The 16,842-nt window shown below is 44.6% G+C and overlaps 1 protein-coding gene across 2 annotated transcripts in view; it reads right to left on the bottom strand.

The window, feature by feature from the left end:
* UBE2G1 (ubiquitin conjugating enzyme E2 G1) overlaps positions 1-15,476 on the bottom strand; it is a 101,263-nt gene extending 85,787 nt beyond the window's left edge. The window contains exon 1 of one of the 2 annotated variants that reach the window (XM_028124951.2): positions 15,112-15,476. In XM_028124951.2, the coding sequence (XP_027980752.1) occupies positions 15,112-15,157 (46 nt within the window). In that variant the 5' untranslated portion in view covers positions 15,158-15,476. The remainder of the gene's footprint in view (positions 1-15,111) is intronic. The other variant, XM_028124950.2, reaches the window with a different exon arrangement.
* Between the last annotated feature and the right edge of the window lie 1,366 nt (positions 15,477-16,842).

Here is a 16,842-nt window from a genome sequence, read left to right as displayed (position 1 = left end):
CTGGGTACAGAGTATACAGGAACTCTCCGGACTATCTTTGCAATTTTTCTACAAATCTAAAACTGTTCTAAAATTAAAAAGTTTTAAAAAAGAAGAAAAAACCCTATCACAGTGGTATTGCTCCCCCAACAGCCAAGCACCATATGCACTGGACCCCGAAGAGAGTGGCAGGAAATACAGTGCTCTCACCCAGGCCACTGCTGCACCTGCAAGAGTTAAATATAAGCCAAACTGGATGACAGTTTTGTTCTGTTTCCACCAAGCAAATGCTAAGGGCAGAAGCAGCAGCAAGGGTATAATCCTAAGGGAGAGATGTAGAAACAACCAGAGAAGACGCTGGAAAAATACAATATTTCCCAGGGGAACCACCACAACATAAATGTTCACAGCAGTTTGAAAAAAGATGTTAGCATATTCTAAAGTCCTAGACTTCTAACGATGACAATATAAACTACGCTATGCACTGCTAAATAAATAAATGTATATATATATATCATCCTCTATTTACCTAGGGTTTTAGAGTATTACGGAAAGTCTCAGAGTAACATCCCTCTCTACATAAGCCTTGAAACAGACATTTTAGTTTTAGAATCCTCCAACACAAAAGATGAGAAACAAACCCAAAGTATCAGGTGAGGCCATGAGCAACAGTAACGTACCTTCCGAAAGTCACAAAGTTTTCAGATTTTAACACACAGCGTGCTATTACATTAAAAAGCAGTAGTAGTCTTAGTAATAAGGTGACCTGGGTTTGAAACCTACTGCTGCCATTTACTTGCTAAATGAATTTGGAAAAACAACTTCTTGATCTTGGGCTAGGTTTCTTAAAGAGAATCAAGTATGTAAAAGGAATTTCAATGAACTCAACTCCAAAGAGTATGATTTTCGCTAAAATTCTTAACACTAAAGGTCCTTCCTTCCAGAATTTCAGTTTACTAAAAAGGCAAAATACAACAAAAAGAATCAAATGTTAACAGAAGCTTCAAAGGGATGGCTGATATTTCTATCACATGTTTTATCTTTTCAATACATATGACATTTTCCTCTAGAATATCTTGATTTAGGTTACCTAAGATTTACTTTAAATGCATGACTCACCCTCAAAAAAGTAAAAAAATCCAAGGAGTATATGACCCTGGAGACACCCTAAGACTCAAGTAGAAAAGGGATAACTGAATCAACTCATTTTTTATATTCTCTATGCAGATCTAATTTAAATACTGTTAAAGACAGGCTCAGAGATTAATGAAATCTAGTTGTCTTGGTTTTGCTATTGTGAGGAAGTCAAACCTAGTTTCCTCTTCTGGAAAATGTGGTGAGCCACCTGGTAGAAAGCCTGAGATAGCTAAGGTAGAAGACCAGAGAGAATCTTTGAAGACATTAAAAAAAAAAAAAAAAGGTACAGAAAAGACAGAAGCTTGGGGGGCGGGGGGGGCCACAACCTTTCATTTTTGTGGCAATTCATAAATTATTAAGAATTGGGAAAACTATAGCCATACTAGATAGAACTGTCCATTAAAGAAACTGCTTTGAGAGAAAAAATTAGAACACTGTTGAGACAGAGAAGGCTTCCAACAAGAGTCATCTGGTCAAAGCTACACTTGTAAAAAGGGCAACAATGTCTATACTGCTGTGTGAAACACCTACTTCTAATTATAACCAATATTTGTCTATAAAACTTTGCCTTCCCCACTAGAAAGGGAAGCCAGGGATTGTATCAATTATCCCTAGGGCTAAGCATACAGAAGGAATTAAATGTTTACTAAATGGAAGTATCTTGTTTTACTTTCTACCTGGAAAGATTTAGTTCACATGTCCTTAAGTCCTCAGGGGGAAAAAAATCTAGTATAATAGTTCTAATCCATTCAATACCTATTTATTGGTTGCCTGCTAAGTTTCAGTCACCCTTGTAGGCATCTGTGATGTCAGTTAATAGGCAAAAACAAGAGTCTCTGTGCTCAGTGGGGGATGAGGGAAATAGATATTGGGGCTAAGAGCACACTTCTCCTGATGAGCGCTGAGAAATGTATAGGATTGCTGAGGATTGCTGAATCACTATCTTGTACGTCTGAAACTAACACAACACTGTATGTTAATTACACTTGAATAAATATCTCCGCCCTCCTGGAGAGAATGGAGTCTCAACATCATTCTGCACCCTCTCCAGAGCAGTGATACTCAGAATATGCCCCATTAACAGGAGCCGATCCACCAAACCATTACTGGTCTGTGACACGTGAAGCCAGAGCAAGGATTCAGAAGCTCATACAGCAATCTGACAGTCACTTCATACGAACCTTATAAAGGATGGGCTCAAATTTATGTCTTTTTAATTTAATTTCTCTAACAACTCATTTTCATTGTTTTTCTAAGTATCATTACATAATGAATTAGAATTTTCCTTAGAGCTGGGCTTTCATCACAGATAATTTGAGAAGCACGGGTCCAACGCACTTTGACCACATCACTTCTCCCCTCCTCAAGTAGAATAAAACTTCCAACATTTTTAAAATTTTCCACAAATACCAGGCTTTCCAGATATTGTTTTCCCACTAGATCAATTTATCATATGCTCCAACCACAATGAATTGTTTTCAGTACACACCTTCTGTCTTGCTTGCTCTTTTCCCTGAACATTAAATACTTTCTTATTTGTGTCATCAAATTTTACATATGCTTTTAAAGTCAAATGCTGCCAACTCCTCAAAGCCTTCATGAACCAGACAGGCAGAAGTAATCATTCCCTGACATTATCCAATACTTTAAAGCAGCTCTCTTATGGGATTTTCTACAAAATACAAGTTCCTGGAACATAAGAACAATACTGTATTCATTTGGCATCCCTACAGCACAAAAAAACAGGTTATCAAATTTGCTGAATGATGTTAAGACATAGCATTACATATATATATATATATGAACTTCACTCAAGCGATCAGAATACTCTGAAATTATACCCAAAATTGTGTAGGTACACTTTTCTCAGGAGATAGTCTTTAACTCATTAAATTGTCAAAGGAGTCTTTTTTTTTTTTTTTTTTTTAAGATTTTACTTATTTATTTGACACAGAGAGAGAGAGAGAGAGACAGTGAGAGAGGGAACACAAGCAGGGGGAGTGGGAGAGGGAGAAGCAGGCCTCCCGCCGAGCAGGGAGCCCAATGTGGGGCTCGATCCCAGGACCCCGGGACCATGACCTGAGCCGAAGGCAGATGCTTAACAACTGAGCCACCCAGGCGCCCAAAGGACCCAGGAGTCAAAGGAGTCTTAAGCCACTGCTCAGGGAAGGGCTCAGGTTTCATCAGCAGACAGGCCTATTTCTGACACCCAGCTCCATCAGGGTTAGTTGAGGAAATTACCAGATATAATATAAACCTCAATTTCCTTATCTCAAAAAGGTGGTAGTATTTACTTCAAAGATCTGCTGTGAGAAGTGAATGTGACCACAAATGGAAAGTCCTGGATCAGGAAGAGTATGGTGACAAGCACTCAATGGTTTGCTTCCTTCCCGTCCTCCTCTCTTAAATAAGTTTCTAGAGCTGTGAAGTGAGCAGACTTGGGTCCTCTAAAGCTTTTTTAAATTACAAATTGCTGCCATTCCTTGAAAGTTGTGTTCAGACTCTTGGAAATCGTCAACAGGGTTAGTTGTCCCTCAGAAACACCTATTTGTTTTAAATCTTTCAACTTTAAATTTCAGCCCATCATGCCAATTAATTCTAATTACTATTTTCTTTACAAGATAAAAAGGATTTCTTAAAAGTGCATAACCTAATGCTCTTAAGAGAACGTAAGGGAACGGACACCTTGATTCTGATGTATCCAAATTTAGCCCTTTTCCTAGGAAGCCTTGCCTGACCTCACTGTGCCCCCTCCCCGGTAATTAATCACTCTTCCTTCCACAAACTTTTGTTTACCTGTCCGTCAACCTCTACAACATACAGCACCTCAAGGTAGGAATCCCACATTGTCTTTGCATCCCCCAACACTTCCCAGCGCAACGGCACGCAAGAGCTCAAATAAATCAACTTGTATATCTTTCTTTCATTTTCAAATGGCAGCACAAGACGTTTAAGGATTATTTAAAATTAAGATGGAATTTCTATCTCAAACTATAGATTTCTCTTTCAACTTCCTGTTCCTTGAAAGTGTTAATGTGGCAATTATGTTGTTGCTTGCACCTATGAATAATAAGTTTAAAATGGGAGTTCTCTACATGAAAAAACATGGATAAAAATGCTGTGGCTACAAGTGACATTTTAAAAACTTTTTATTTTGAAGTACAGATCTACAGGACAACAGAAAACAAAGTACAGAAAGGCTTCTTATACCCTTTACCCAGTCTCTCCCCAGTGCTGACATCCTGCATCACTACAATACAGATTTCATCACTCAGTGTTTCTACCAGCTCTTCACAATTTTATCACATTTGCAGATTTGTGTAACCACTACAAGATACAAAACTGTCCCATTACCACACAGACCCCTCCTGCTCCCACAACCCTATAGCCATACACCACTATTGTCCCTAATCCCTGAAAACCACTAGCAATCCATTCTCTATCTCCAAATTGCGTCATTTCAATAATTCTATACGGGTATCAAGACCATTCAGTGTGGGAAAGGGCAGTCTCTTCAACAAACGGTGATGAGAGGGGCGCCTGGGTGGCTCAGTCGTTAAGCATCTGCCTTCAGCTGGGGTCATGATCCCGGGGTCCTGGGATCCAGCCCCGCAACAAGCTCCCTGCTCAGCAGGAAGCCTGCTTCTCCCTCTCCCACTCCCCCTGCTTGTGTTCCCTCTCTCGCTGTGTCTCTCTCTGTCAAATAAATAAATAAAATCTTAAAAAAAAAAAAAAAAAAGGTGATGAGAAAACCAGATATCCACGTGCCAAAGATTTAGGTTGAACCCTTATCTTACACTGTGTACAAAATGGGTAAAAGATCTAAACGTAAGACCTGAAACTACAGAACTACTAGGAGAGCACAGAGGAGAAAGGCCTGATCACAGCAGGCTGGCAACGGACTCCTGGGCACGACACTGAAAGCACAGGCAGACAAATGGAGCACCAAACTTGAAAACTTTTGTACGCCAAAGGACACAATCCAGAGTGAAAAGGCAACCTATGGAATGGGAGAATACTCATAAACCATATTTATTACCTAATAAAGGGTTAATATCCAAGAGTACATAAAGAACTCATACAATTTAACAAAAAATCAAATAACCCGATTAAAAATGGGTAAAGACTTGAAAGGACATTTCTCCAAAGATGATTATTCAAAGGACCAATGAGCACATAAAAAGCTGCTCAACATCACGAATCATCAGAGAAATGCAAATCAAAACTGTAAGATATCATCTAATGACCATCAGGACGGCTACAGTTCAAAACAAACAAAAAGGTAGTAACAAGTGTTGGCGAGGATGTGGAGAATCTGGAACCCCTGTGCACTGTCAGTGGGAATGTAAAATAGTGTTACCACTAGAGAAAATATGGAGGTTCCTCAAAAACACTAAAAACAGAACTACTCAATGTTGGCTCATCAACTGTGACATAGGCACCATCCATGGGGGGTGCTGATCATCGGGAGAGGGGGACTATGCATATGTGCAGGCAGAGAGCGTATGAGAAATCTCTGTAGTTTTTGCTCAATTTTGCTGTGAAACCTAAACTGCTCTAAAAGTAGTCTATTTAAAAAAAAAAGAAAGAAAGAAAGAAAACAGAACTACCATATGATCCAGCAATCCCACTTCTGGATTTATAGCCAAAAAAATTGAAAGCAGGATCTTGAAGAGAGATTTGCACAGCCACGTTCCTGGCAGCAGGTGACCCGGCTGCACACCTATGGACTAACAGATAAACAACGTCAGGCAGACACGACAGAACACGATGTAGCTTTAAAAAGGGAGGGCCCCGTACCACAGGCTGCAGAATGGATAAACCTTTAGGACATCACACTAAGTGAATAAGGCAGTCAAAAAAGATAAATACTGTATGATTCCACTGATAGGAGGTAGAGTTATTAAATTAACAAAAACAAAGTAAAATGATGGTTACGAGAGAGGGGCAAGAGGAACCGGGAAGGGACAGTTGTTGTTCAATGGGTAACCAGAGTTTTTCGATAAAAAAGTTCTGGAGATCTATTCCACAAGAATGTGAATGCACTTAACACTACCGAACTGTACACTTAAAAATAGTTAAGACGGCCAATTTTGTGTTTTTTACAATAAAAAGAATTTTACATAAATGGAATCATACAGTACGTAAACTTTTGAGATTAGCTTTCTTTCTTCGTTCAGTGTAACTCCCCTGAGGGCACCCAAGTTGTTCTGTGTATCTATCAGTAGTGTTTATTTGCATTGCTGAGAAGTATGCTCCACGGTATGGATGTACCACGGTTGATTCACCCACAGAAGGCTATCTGGGCTGTCTTCCAGTTTTTAGCTATTACTAATAAAGCTACCATGACTGTTCACATACAGGTCTTTACAGGGACATAAGTTTCATTTCTCTAAATGCCCAAATGTGCACATGATGTGTGGTAAGGTAAGTGCATGCTCAGTTTTACAAGAAACTACAAACTTTCTCCACAGTGCCTGTACCATTTCACATCCCCACCAACAACGTATGAGAGATCAAGTTCCTCCGCATCCACTGGACAGCATTTGGTGGTTTGTTTTGTTTTTTTTAGCTATTCTAGTAGGTATGTAGTGACAATTTAGTGTGGTTTAAACGTGCATTCCCCTAATGTCTAATAATCTTTTCATTTGCTCATGTGCCACCTGAAATGTCTGTTCACATCTCCTGTTCATTTTCTGAAAGGACTGTTTTCCCCTGCTGAGTTTTGAGAGTTCTGTATATATTTTACACCAATCCTCTGCCAGATATGTACTGTGCAAATACATCCTTCCAGGTTGTAGCTGGCCTTTCATTTGTGTCTCACAAACTTACGTTCTTAAAGCTGGTAATGCCCAGTTTACCAACATCCCTCTCCTGGACCGTGCTTCCAACGCTGTGCATAAAGACTCTCCACCTGGCGCCCCCGTCTTGAAACCGAAACTCTAATACGCACACCAGACATAAGAATAAGAAAATAACGACACACACAGTTAAAACGTGAGCACATTCAAAGCAAATCCACACAGTGCCTCCTAACATAAAGGACATTTAGGAAAAAATCCTAAATGTGATTAGTTGTTCTTTAAAAGCAATGCTTACTTTACAAGATTAGAGCAAAAACAGCTTTAAAAACTTTCACTGCCAGATAAAAATTTAAATAGGTTCTTTGTTGTTTACACTTTTAACAGACCCCTAACCAACCGGGACGTGGACAAGAAAGCTGGACAAGAGTCGAGAAGGAGCAGGGGCAGTTTTTCTAAGTTATTAGACACTGACAGAAAGCATAAATAAAAGGAAAATTTCCTATCAAATTAACTTTTCACATATTTTCTAGAACTGCACATCTTAAAAAGAGGTATACGTCTCCACAGCAACAACAAAAAATTACAGTATTTTCCCCCAGCTGTTTCTCGGGAGTGCCAAAATCTGACGAGGTAACAGCACTGATAAAAATTTCTGACTCACCTTAATACTACTGTGCACTAGGGGGAAAAATTTATAATGCTGTATTTTAACGAGCATGTATCTTATTTCCTAAAGAGGCATTTCATTCTTATCCTCTCATCTGTCCGTTACCATAATTTGCAAAATGTTTCCTTTTTCCTACCTGTACTGTCACTGAACAAGGCCCTCAACCTGAGAGAACGACACTATGTTTCCTTGCCAGACTGTTTCCATAGCGTATTCTATGCCTGTTTCTCTGAGAAGTTATTTCCCACAAACCAATTAAAGATGGCATTAAATAGAACCTTGGAGGTCATTTCACGTTTCAAATTCTAACAAAAATATTTCTCAATAATTAAGAAAGGCAAAACTTTTCATCCTAAATGGAACTGAGTCCATTAAAACAAAAGAACACTTGGCATTCACTTGCTTGAAGCAAGAACACAGTCACACTACAGTTAACCATAAAATTAGTCTATCCCCCTCTAAAAAACAAAAAAACCAAAACTTGCACTGAAGGACCCAAAACCAAATAATCCAAGGACTGAAACATAATCTTGATAATGTAAACAAATACTCCACCTGAGAAAAAATGAGAAAACAATATAGTGACAGTCAACCAATTTCCAGGTTTCCTACACCAGATACCACCCTATTAATAATCAAGGCAGCTGCATTTCATGATCAACTATAGAAGTATCCCCAAATACAGTATGTATTAACACAGAAACTACATAATAAAACTATATATCTGGTAGAACTACAGCAAATGCAGACTATACGAGATACTAATATCTACAGATCGCAGAATTTACTTCAACCTTTTAATATGCTCAGCAACATTTCAAAAAGTGAGATCATCCATTACAAAAGACTAATATAGTATGTTTCATTCTGAAGTAGTTTATAGAAAATTACTTTTTTTTAAAGATATTTTTTATTTATTTATTTGACAGAGAGACAGAGAGCACAGGTAGGCAGAGGGGCAGGCAGAGGGAAAGGGAGAAGCAGGCTTTCTGCTGAGCAGGGAGCCGGATGCGGGGCTTGATCCCAGGATCCTGGGATCATGACCTGACCCGAAGGCAGTCACTTAACTGACTGAGCCACTCAGGCGCCCCAAACTACTGTTGTTTATTAAAAACTAAATTTAATTGCATTATCAAAAATATTCACTGAATGACAATTATTACTTAAAAATCATTTACTCCCTAATGTTAAGAAAATTCACTTATTCACTGAAATACTAAGACTTGCCCCCATCGGGGCGTCTGGGTGCCTCAGTCAGTTTAAGTGCCTGCCTTTGGCTAAGGTCATGATCCTGGGGTCCTGGGACCCAGCCAGGAGCCGGCTTCGCCCTCTCCCTCTCCCCCCACAAATTGCACTCTCTCTCTCAAAAAAAATCTTTAAAAAAATTTAACACAGACTTTCCCCCAGTTTCATTGAGATACAATTGACACATAACGCTGTGTACTTTTAAGGCATACAACATAATGATTTGCCATATATATATACACACACACTGTAGATTCTGTGATACCACAAGTCAGATATGCAATTTCTCCACTACAGGGAATGTAGTGAACTATCCAACACCCCTCCCTCAATCACAGTATTTGTTTCACTTATGCTTTTTTTTTTTAAGATTTTATTTATTTATTTGACAGAGAGAGAGACAGCAAGAGAGGGAACACAAGCACCAGGAGTGGGAGAGGGAGAAGCAGGCTCCCTGCTGCAGGACTGAGATCATGACTTGAGCCGAAGACAGACGCTCATCGACTGAGCCACCCAGGTGCCCCTCACTTCGCTTTTTTTCTGACAGCATATTCAGTAAAACATGTAGTAGGCTCCACTATTTCTATAAGAGGAATTTATTTCTGGATATAAAAATTCCCAGACTGTGGGCGCCTGGGTGGCTCAGTCGGTTAAGCGACTGTCTTCGGCTCAGGTCATGATCCTGGAGTCCCGGGATCGAGTCCCCCATCGGGCTCCCTGCTCGGCGGGGAGTCTGCTTCTCCCTCTGACCCTCCCCCCTCTCATGTGCTCTCTCTCTCTCACTCTCTCTCTCTCAAATAAAATCTTAAAAAAAAAAAAGATTCCCAGACTGTTAAACGATTAGTGGTATGATGCAATATAAATTTACTTTTAGACTTCCCCTCCATTTCCATATTTTTAAACATTTTCTTCCATATGAGTTAACAACTATTAAGAATATTAATAGTTAAGAGGCACCTCTTACCTACTGAGCTGGGAGAGCCCACGACTCCTGATCTAGGGATTGTCAGTTTGAACCCCATGTTGGGTGTAGAGATTCCTTAAAAACATTTTTTTAATCTTAAAAAAAAAAAAAAGAATATTAACAGCATCTATTAAGGGGGGCTCAGTTGGTTAAGCGACAGACTCTTTCCTTTTGACTCAGGTCATGATCTCGTGGGTCCTGAGATCTACCATGTCAAGCTCCAGCCCTAGTGGGGAGTCTGCTTCTCTCCCCCTCCCTTTCCCTCTGTTCCACACCGGGCTCCTGGTCACACTCTCAAGCACACACACGCTCTCACGCGCGCTCTCTCTCTCTAAAATAAATGAATAAAATCTTTAAAAAAAAATCTATTAAGGGGCACCTGGGTGGCTCAGTTGGTGAAGCGTCCAACTCTTGATTTTAGCTCACATCTTGATCTTGGGGTTTTGAGTTCAAGCACCGTGCTGGGCTCCACACTGGGCATGGAGCCTACTTAAAAAATAGAAATATATATATATGTGTGTATATATATATAAAGCACTATGTTCATCACCCAGAATCTTTTATCACTAGGGTATTCCTGTCAAAAATCAATTATTCTATTTTTGCTTGTTTAAAATTGTTAATGGAATTGTACGTCAGAGTGCCAATATATTCTAGAAAGGCCAAGAAATATTAAATCTTTCAAACTCCTCCTTTTAAGCGTATTCCTTGAATATCCTACCAACACCAGGGCTGCTAATGAAACAGCATGGCACAAAACCAGGAACTGCAGGGAGCCCTCCAGGGGAAAGAGCTCAGGGCACCCACTGCAGTATGGCTCTGAACCCCTGGCTTCACAGCCACCCACAGAACTCCTTTAAAAAGTGGATTATCCTGGGCATCAAGATATGTAGACTCTTTGGGGATGAGACCAGGAATCTGTATTTCCCCAAGTGATTCCACTGCACATTAAGTCTAAGAACCACACTTAACTAACTCATCACAACAACCTACTTATATGGGTAGTCAAGGAGATGAAGATTTGGGAATATTCCAGATTACTTTAAAATACACAATCAAAATTTCTACAGTAAAAGCAGCTCAATTATTTTATTGCTACTGTATTAAAAAAAAAAAAATTCTTCTTCCTAGTTCTGGAATGACAGGTGCCTACGAGACCCTAACTCTGGAAAATCTATTCTACCAATGTTTAAAAAAAAAAAAAAAAAAAAACCCTCAAGTGATCTTAAAAAAAAAAGAAGGTAAAGACTTCCTCATATTCCTTATAAATGCTTGTCATATCATAAAATTTAGTACGGTAAGGGTAGAGTAAGTCCAACTAGTCCAAGGGGCGCCTTGGTGGCTGTTGGTTAAGCATCTGACTCTCGATCTCAGGGTCAATGAGTTCAAGCCCCCCAGTGGGCTCCTTGCTGGGTGTGGAGACTACTTTAAAAAAATAAGTAGTATTTCCAAGCCCAACTAGTCCAAAATTTTTCTCATAGCTAACCACCAACACCAAAAAGCTCAGCAATACTTTCAGCTTATGACTTTAATTCCCTGATTCTGCAGAATGTTGGCCTTAAGCTCACAACGGCTAAAATATCTTTTTACGATTACCTTAAGACCATTTAGATTTTATTTTTTTTAAAGATTTTATTTATTTATTTAATAGAGAGAGAGAGACAGCGAGAGAGGGAACACAAGCAGGGGGAGGGGCAGAGGCAGAAGCAGGCTTCCCACTGAGCAGGGAGCCTGATGTGGGGCTCGATCCCAGGACCCTGAGATCATGACCTGAGCTGAAGGCAGTCGCTTAACCAACTGAGCCACCCAGGCGCCCCTGACCATTTAGATTTTAATGTGTGGTATTTTGATGATACATTTTATTAAGATAGGAACATTTCCACAATCATTTTGGTAGTTACTGGATAAATTAACTCTGAATATTAAAATTTATAAAACAGTATTTCATGTTTGTGGTAATTACAGCTCCATGGGAGGCAATATAGCCAATTAAAAACAAAGTCAAAAATAAAATAAAATAAATAATAAATAAATAAAAACAAAGTCTCCAAAATAAGAAGGCCCTCAATTTGAATGCAGCAGTACCACTCACTCACTCACTACAGCTCGACTTTGGGCAAGTAACTCAACATCTCGAAGCCACTATCTCCTTATCGGGAGGATTAAATGAGATAATACATGTAAAGCAGTCCACACAGTGCCCAGTACATGCTAGTCCTCAGGAAATATATATACACATAAACAGAGATACAGGAATCTCTCGGAAAAGGCACACAGGAAATTATCAATGATGGCTGTTTCCAAGAAAAGAACTTGGGGTTCTGTGGGGGAGTGGAAAGACTATACCATTTTGTGCTCTGTATTTTTAACCAGTGCTTATAATACCTTCTCAAAAAAATAAAACAATTTTGAAGTGAAATTTGGAGTGTCGGATTTCTCAGTGTTTAGCATTATGCACTGCTGCTGAACCCGCAAGAGTCAGAGTCTAATAATACCCACACAGAAATACACAGCCTATCTGATTTTGAGTCTGTTAGGTGTTCTTACTTGCTTCACAACAGCCGTCATGGTCTTAACCAAACAATCTCAAACCAGTGATTTTTCAACCTAGGTTGGTTTTAATCCCTCAGGGGACACTGGCAACAGAGACAGGTCTGGTTGTCACAACTGAAGGGGTATACTACTACTGGCATCTGGTGGGTAGAGGCCAAGAACGCTGCTAAATATTCTATAAGGCACAGTATAGGCCCCCACAACAGTGTCTGCCATTTTCAAAATGTCCGTAGTCCTGAGTCTGAGAAACCCTGCAACCAAAGGAACCATTCTGCCCCACTCTGAAAGGAACCAGGAGGTTCTTCATTCCAGTTAGCAACAAACACACACACACACACACACACACACACACACACACACACACACACACACACACACACACTAAATTCTCCCCTGGAGTAATGAGTAATGAAGTAAAACCCTTAAAGGTCAGCCTCAATAAACCTAACCACTATGGACCACTGCTGCTGTAAGTTTCTGAAATTCTAGCAGCTAGAATGGCTTACAGCTTTGTCTACTCAATTCAATTCATTTCAGGACTTTTAAAACATTTATCATTAAGCCTTTCAAAGTTCAGTCAAATGATTTCAAGAGATTACAGTTTACCATTCTTTCCTGTTTTCAAATGATATCTGAAGAACCACAAAAGTCAAACAATGTACTACTAACATACAACAGGGCCTTTATTTTAGGGAGTAGTTATCAAGTCTTTCCAATGAGCGTGATATTTTTACATTTCACTTAACACACTGCCTTGGCGTACTATTTTGTCCATGTTAATTAAAATCCTCCAAATTTTTAAGAAATTAAGACCAGTCCATTGTTTCTGATCAAGAGGGCAAGAAAAATTAATCAGCAGTTAAGTAACTTTATAACGAGGCTTGAAAAATGACACACCAATACATTCTCTCCTCTAAGCTTAAAGCATGTTTTAATGGGCCTTATCAAAAAGCCCATGGCTGGGGGCCGGCTGGCTTAGTCAGTGGAGCATGCAGGAATCCTGATCTCCGGGTTGTGGGTTTGAGTCCCATGTGGGGTATAGATGACTTAAAAATAAAGTCTTGAAAGAGTCAACCATGAATGAAGAACTTTGGAAAATACTGTATCAACACTTGGGATTAATCTTGTCAAAAAGTGCAAAACTGAACCGAGAGGCCATCAAAATCTAGAGCTGAGTAGGAAACTACTTTTGAAATACTGCTAACACTGTTATTACTCATACTTTCTTAGTGACTGCCTAACTTCTTTTACACCTTTCAAAATGTATGTTTCCCACTGAGCTGAATGCTGTTTTCATACTTAGTATTCTAACACTGTTCGCCGCATAATAAAAACTTATTAAAGAATTCTTCGCGAGACAAAAGTACATCTTAATTCCTTCCTCCAAAACAAACGAAAAAACGACACAAAAAATAAGATGCGGCTGCAAACACAAGATGCAGTAAGGTTATTGTTTCACAGCTTTTCCGATACATTATTCGTGACGAATTATCAAGTATCACCCGAACTTCTCCATCCCCTTGAAGTCACTCCCCATGAGCACCCAGAACTTTAATACTTGTCCAAACCTGCTTGCTCATGGTCTAATAATAAACCTAATTATACAATCTGTAACAGCCGCTGACAACCTTTTTCTTAAGAAGCCATAAAGGTGGCTGAGGCCGCAGCCCAACTCCTCCCGCGCTGCCGTTCTGCACTGCGGGCGCGGGCGCGGGCGCGGGGCGGCGAGGGCCCGGCGGGGCGCGGACCGCGGGGCTCCGGCCGCCGGGCCATTTCTCTTTAAATCTGGCAGCACGTGGGGCGGCATTGTGAAGCCACCAGCCCGCCCCCCCCCCACCGCGCACTCCGCGCACGTCCGCCCCCAGTGCGCATGCCTCGCTCGCACAGTCCTAGCGGAGTCGGAGCCAACCCCCTAAAAAGTCAACCTGGAAGCCGCAAGCGGCCGGAGGCCGGGACAATGGGGGAGGGGGGCGCAGGCACCTCCGGGGAGGCCGCCCGGGCCGCCGCCCCAGGCCGGGCCAGGCCAGTGGGCCGCCGCGCCCGGGCTCCGCAGGCCGGCGCGCGGGGCCGCGGCGCTCGGAGCACAAAGCCCGGGGCCGGCCGCAAGCGGCTCCCCGGCCCGCTCCCACCCACCCCGGCGGGGCGGGCGGGCGAGGCGGGCGGGCGGGCGGGCGGCGGGACCCGTGCCAGGCGGAGGCAGGCCAGGCGGCGTCCCGCACCCGCCCGCCTCGCCGACAGCCGCGCGGCGCGGCCGCCCAGGCCGGCGCTTTTGTTGTCCGCCCCAACTCCGCGGCGCCGCGCGGCCGGCCAGAAGTTTTGCGCGCCTCCCCTCCGCGGCCGGGGGGCCGCCTCCCCTCGCCCGCCCGGGCCCCGCCACCCGCCCGGGCCCCGCCCGGCCCGGCCCGGCCCCCCGCGGCCCGCGGGCCCAGGCGCCCCTCCCGGCCCCCCGGGGTCCCGCGGCCCCCCGGCCCCGTCCCCGGCCGCACCTGAGCCCCCGAGCCCGCCCCTCCGGGGACCCGCAGCCCCTCCCCCGCAACGTCCCACCGGGCGGTGGGGGAGGGGGGCGGGCGCCGGGCCCGGTCCCCGCGGCGGGGCGCGTCCCCGCCCCCGACACCCTCCCGACGCCGGCCAAGTGCCCGGCCCGGCCGGACGGGCGCCCCGGGCTCGCCAGCGGCCCGCCCGCCCCGGAGGAGGGAGGACTTGGCGGCCGCGGCTCCCCGCGGCCCGGCCCGGCCGGCGCCCCGCCGCCAGCCCGCGCTCACCTGCCAGCTGTCTTCGCAGTAGCAGCGCCGACTGCAGCTCCGTCATCCTCCCGCCGAGGGCCCGGGCCGGCGCCGGGGCTTTCGGAGGGCCGAGCGCAGGCTCTGGGGGCGCCTGGAGCCGGGTGTGCTAAGGAACGCGGGCCCCCGCGACGGGAGCGCCGGAGCCGGGGGAGGCCGGGCTGGGGCGGCGGGAGCAGCGCCTCGCTGCCGGCGCGGGTCCGCTCGGCTCGGCTCCACACAGCGCCTCACGCCGGAAGGGGAGGGCGCCCGGGCGGCCGCGGCGCGCACTGGGACTCCGCTCGCCCGCTTCCCTCCTTCAAGCCGCCCGTCGGCCCCGCGGGTGCCTTCCCCCCGCCACTGCCTCACTGCACGCAGGGCCGCTCCGCGCAGGCGCGCTGGGGCTGCCCACCTCGGCTCGGCCCGCCCGCAAGCCCGACCCCCCGGCCGCCCGGCCCCGCCCCCAGCGGCGGAACCCCGCCCCCTGCGCGCAGCTACCCCCCCCGCCGCCGCCGCCGCCATCTTGGGAAGGTCTCGCGCGGCAGTTGTCGGGGAGGGGCCGCCGCTGGCCGACGCCCCGCGGACGCCATGACGAAGAGGTCGCGGAGCGTCGGGACTTCGCCCTCGGGGTTGAAGCAGGTGGTCTGGAGCTCAAGAGCCGACAAGAGCCACCTGTGGATGTCTGGTTGTTGGCGGCTGCGAATAAGTCGTTGTTAGGGCCGAACTTAGTTGCTGGTGTGCCCCGTTTTAAGTAAGCCCCCAAAACAGACTTATTGTATGCTGCTAATTCACTTTACAGGAAGAATGCACGAAAAGATTCCTGAAGTCAACAAAATGTTGCTCCACTCCTAGCACGAACCGACCAAACACAGATAATGATCTATGAGGAAGGGCAGTTGAGATGAGCAAACTCAAAACACGGGCCAGAAAGGCGCCTGCGGGGCAGAGGTGCGGGGCCCCGGGCGCTGGGGTCCACCTGTCCCTTCCACAAACACCTGTTAGGCCTGCGCTGATTTTTGCAGCTGGACGGTGGGAAGACGCGGGAACGTTCAGCTCTCTTCCTCCCCGCCAAAGGCCTACAGTCTCCGGGTTCCGGGCATGCCCTCCGTCCGGATTGTAAGAACTACTGAGAAGACTGGCCTCCCCCTCCCCCCAGAGCCATGAGCAGGAAGCCTGAGTCCAGCAGCTCCAGGGGAACAAGCCGGGTTGGGTGAGGCCTGAAGTGGACTCAGTTTCTCTAAGGAAAAGGCGCACAGAGGAAGGCTGGAAGATGTCTGTTTATTCAGAGGGAGGAAAGTGAACCACGGAGAGCAGCCCCTCTGTCTGGATGTCTCGAGGCGGGTTTTCAGAAATGCTACCGGCCCGCTGCAGAGCGAGAAGAAATTTCAGCCCTCACGAGGGCCCTGAAGCCTCCTTAGCTCCACCCTAAAAAAAAAAATCGGTGTCCGAAAACTCCCCTCCTTTCTGGACTAGAGATCTTTCTTTTAAAATAAATTTTTGGTTTTATCAAAGTAGTAAATACACATAGTTCATACTCAGTGTACTAAGACTTCTATGGAAACACACATTCTTCGTGTACGCCTTCCCCACCACTAAATCCTGCTTGCCCCGGCCTTCTGGTGGTTACCTCCATTTACTCTAAATAATATACTTTAATGCTTTTCCTTGACTCAGCCATTTTAGACCCTCTGTACTCTTGCTGTAACAGATGAGGATTTAACTTCTATGTTACCT

This window comes from Eumetopias jubatus, unplaced genomic scaffold (assembly GCF_037043125.1).
Source record: "Eumetopias jubatus isolate StellerSeaLion01/CBP00866 unplaced genomic scaffold, mEumJub1_p1.0 scaffold_10, whole genome shotgun sequence".
NCBI lineage: Eukaryota > Metazoa > Chordata > Mammalia > Carnivora > Otariidae > Eumetopias > Eumetopias jubatus.
Note: the sequence above shows the minus strand (reverse complement) of the source record. Positions and strands in the feature narration are given on the sequence as shown.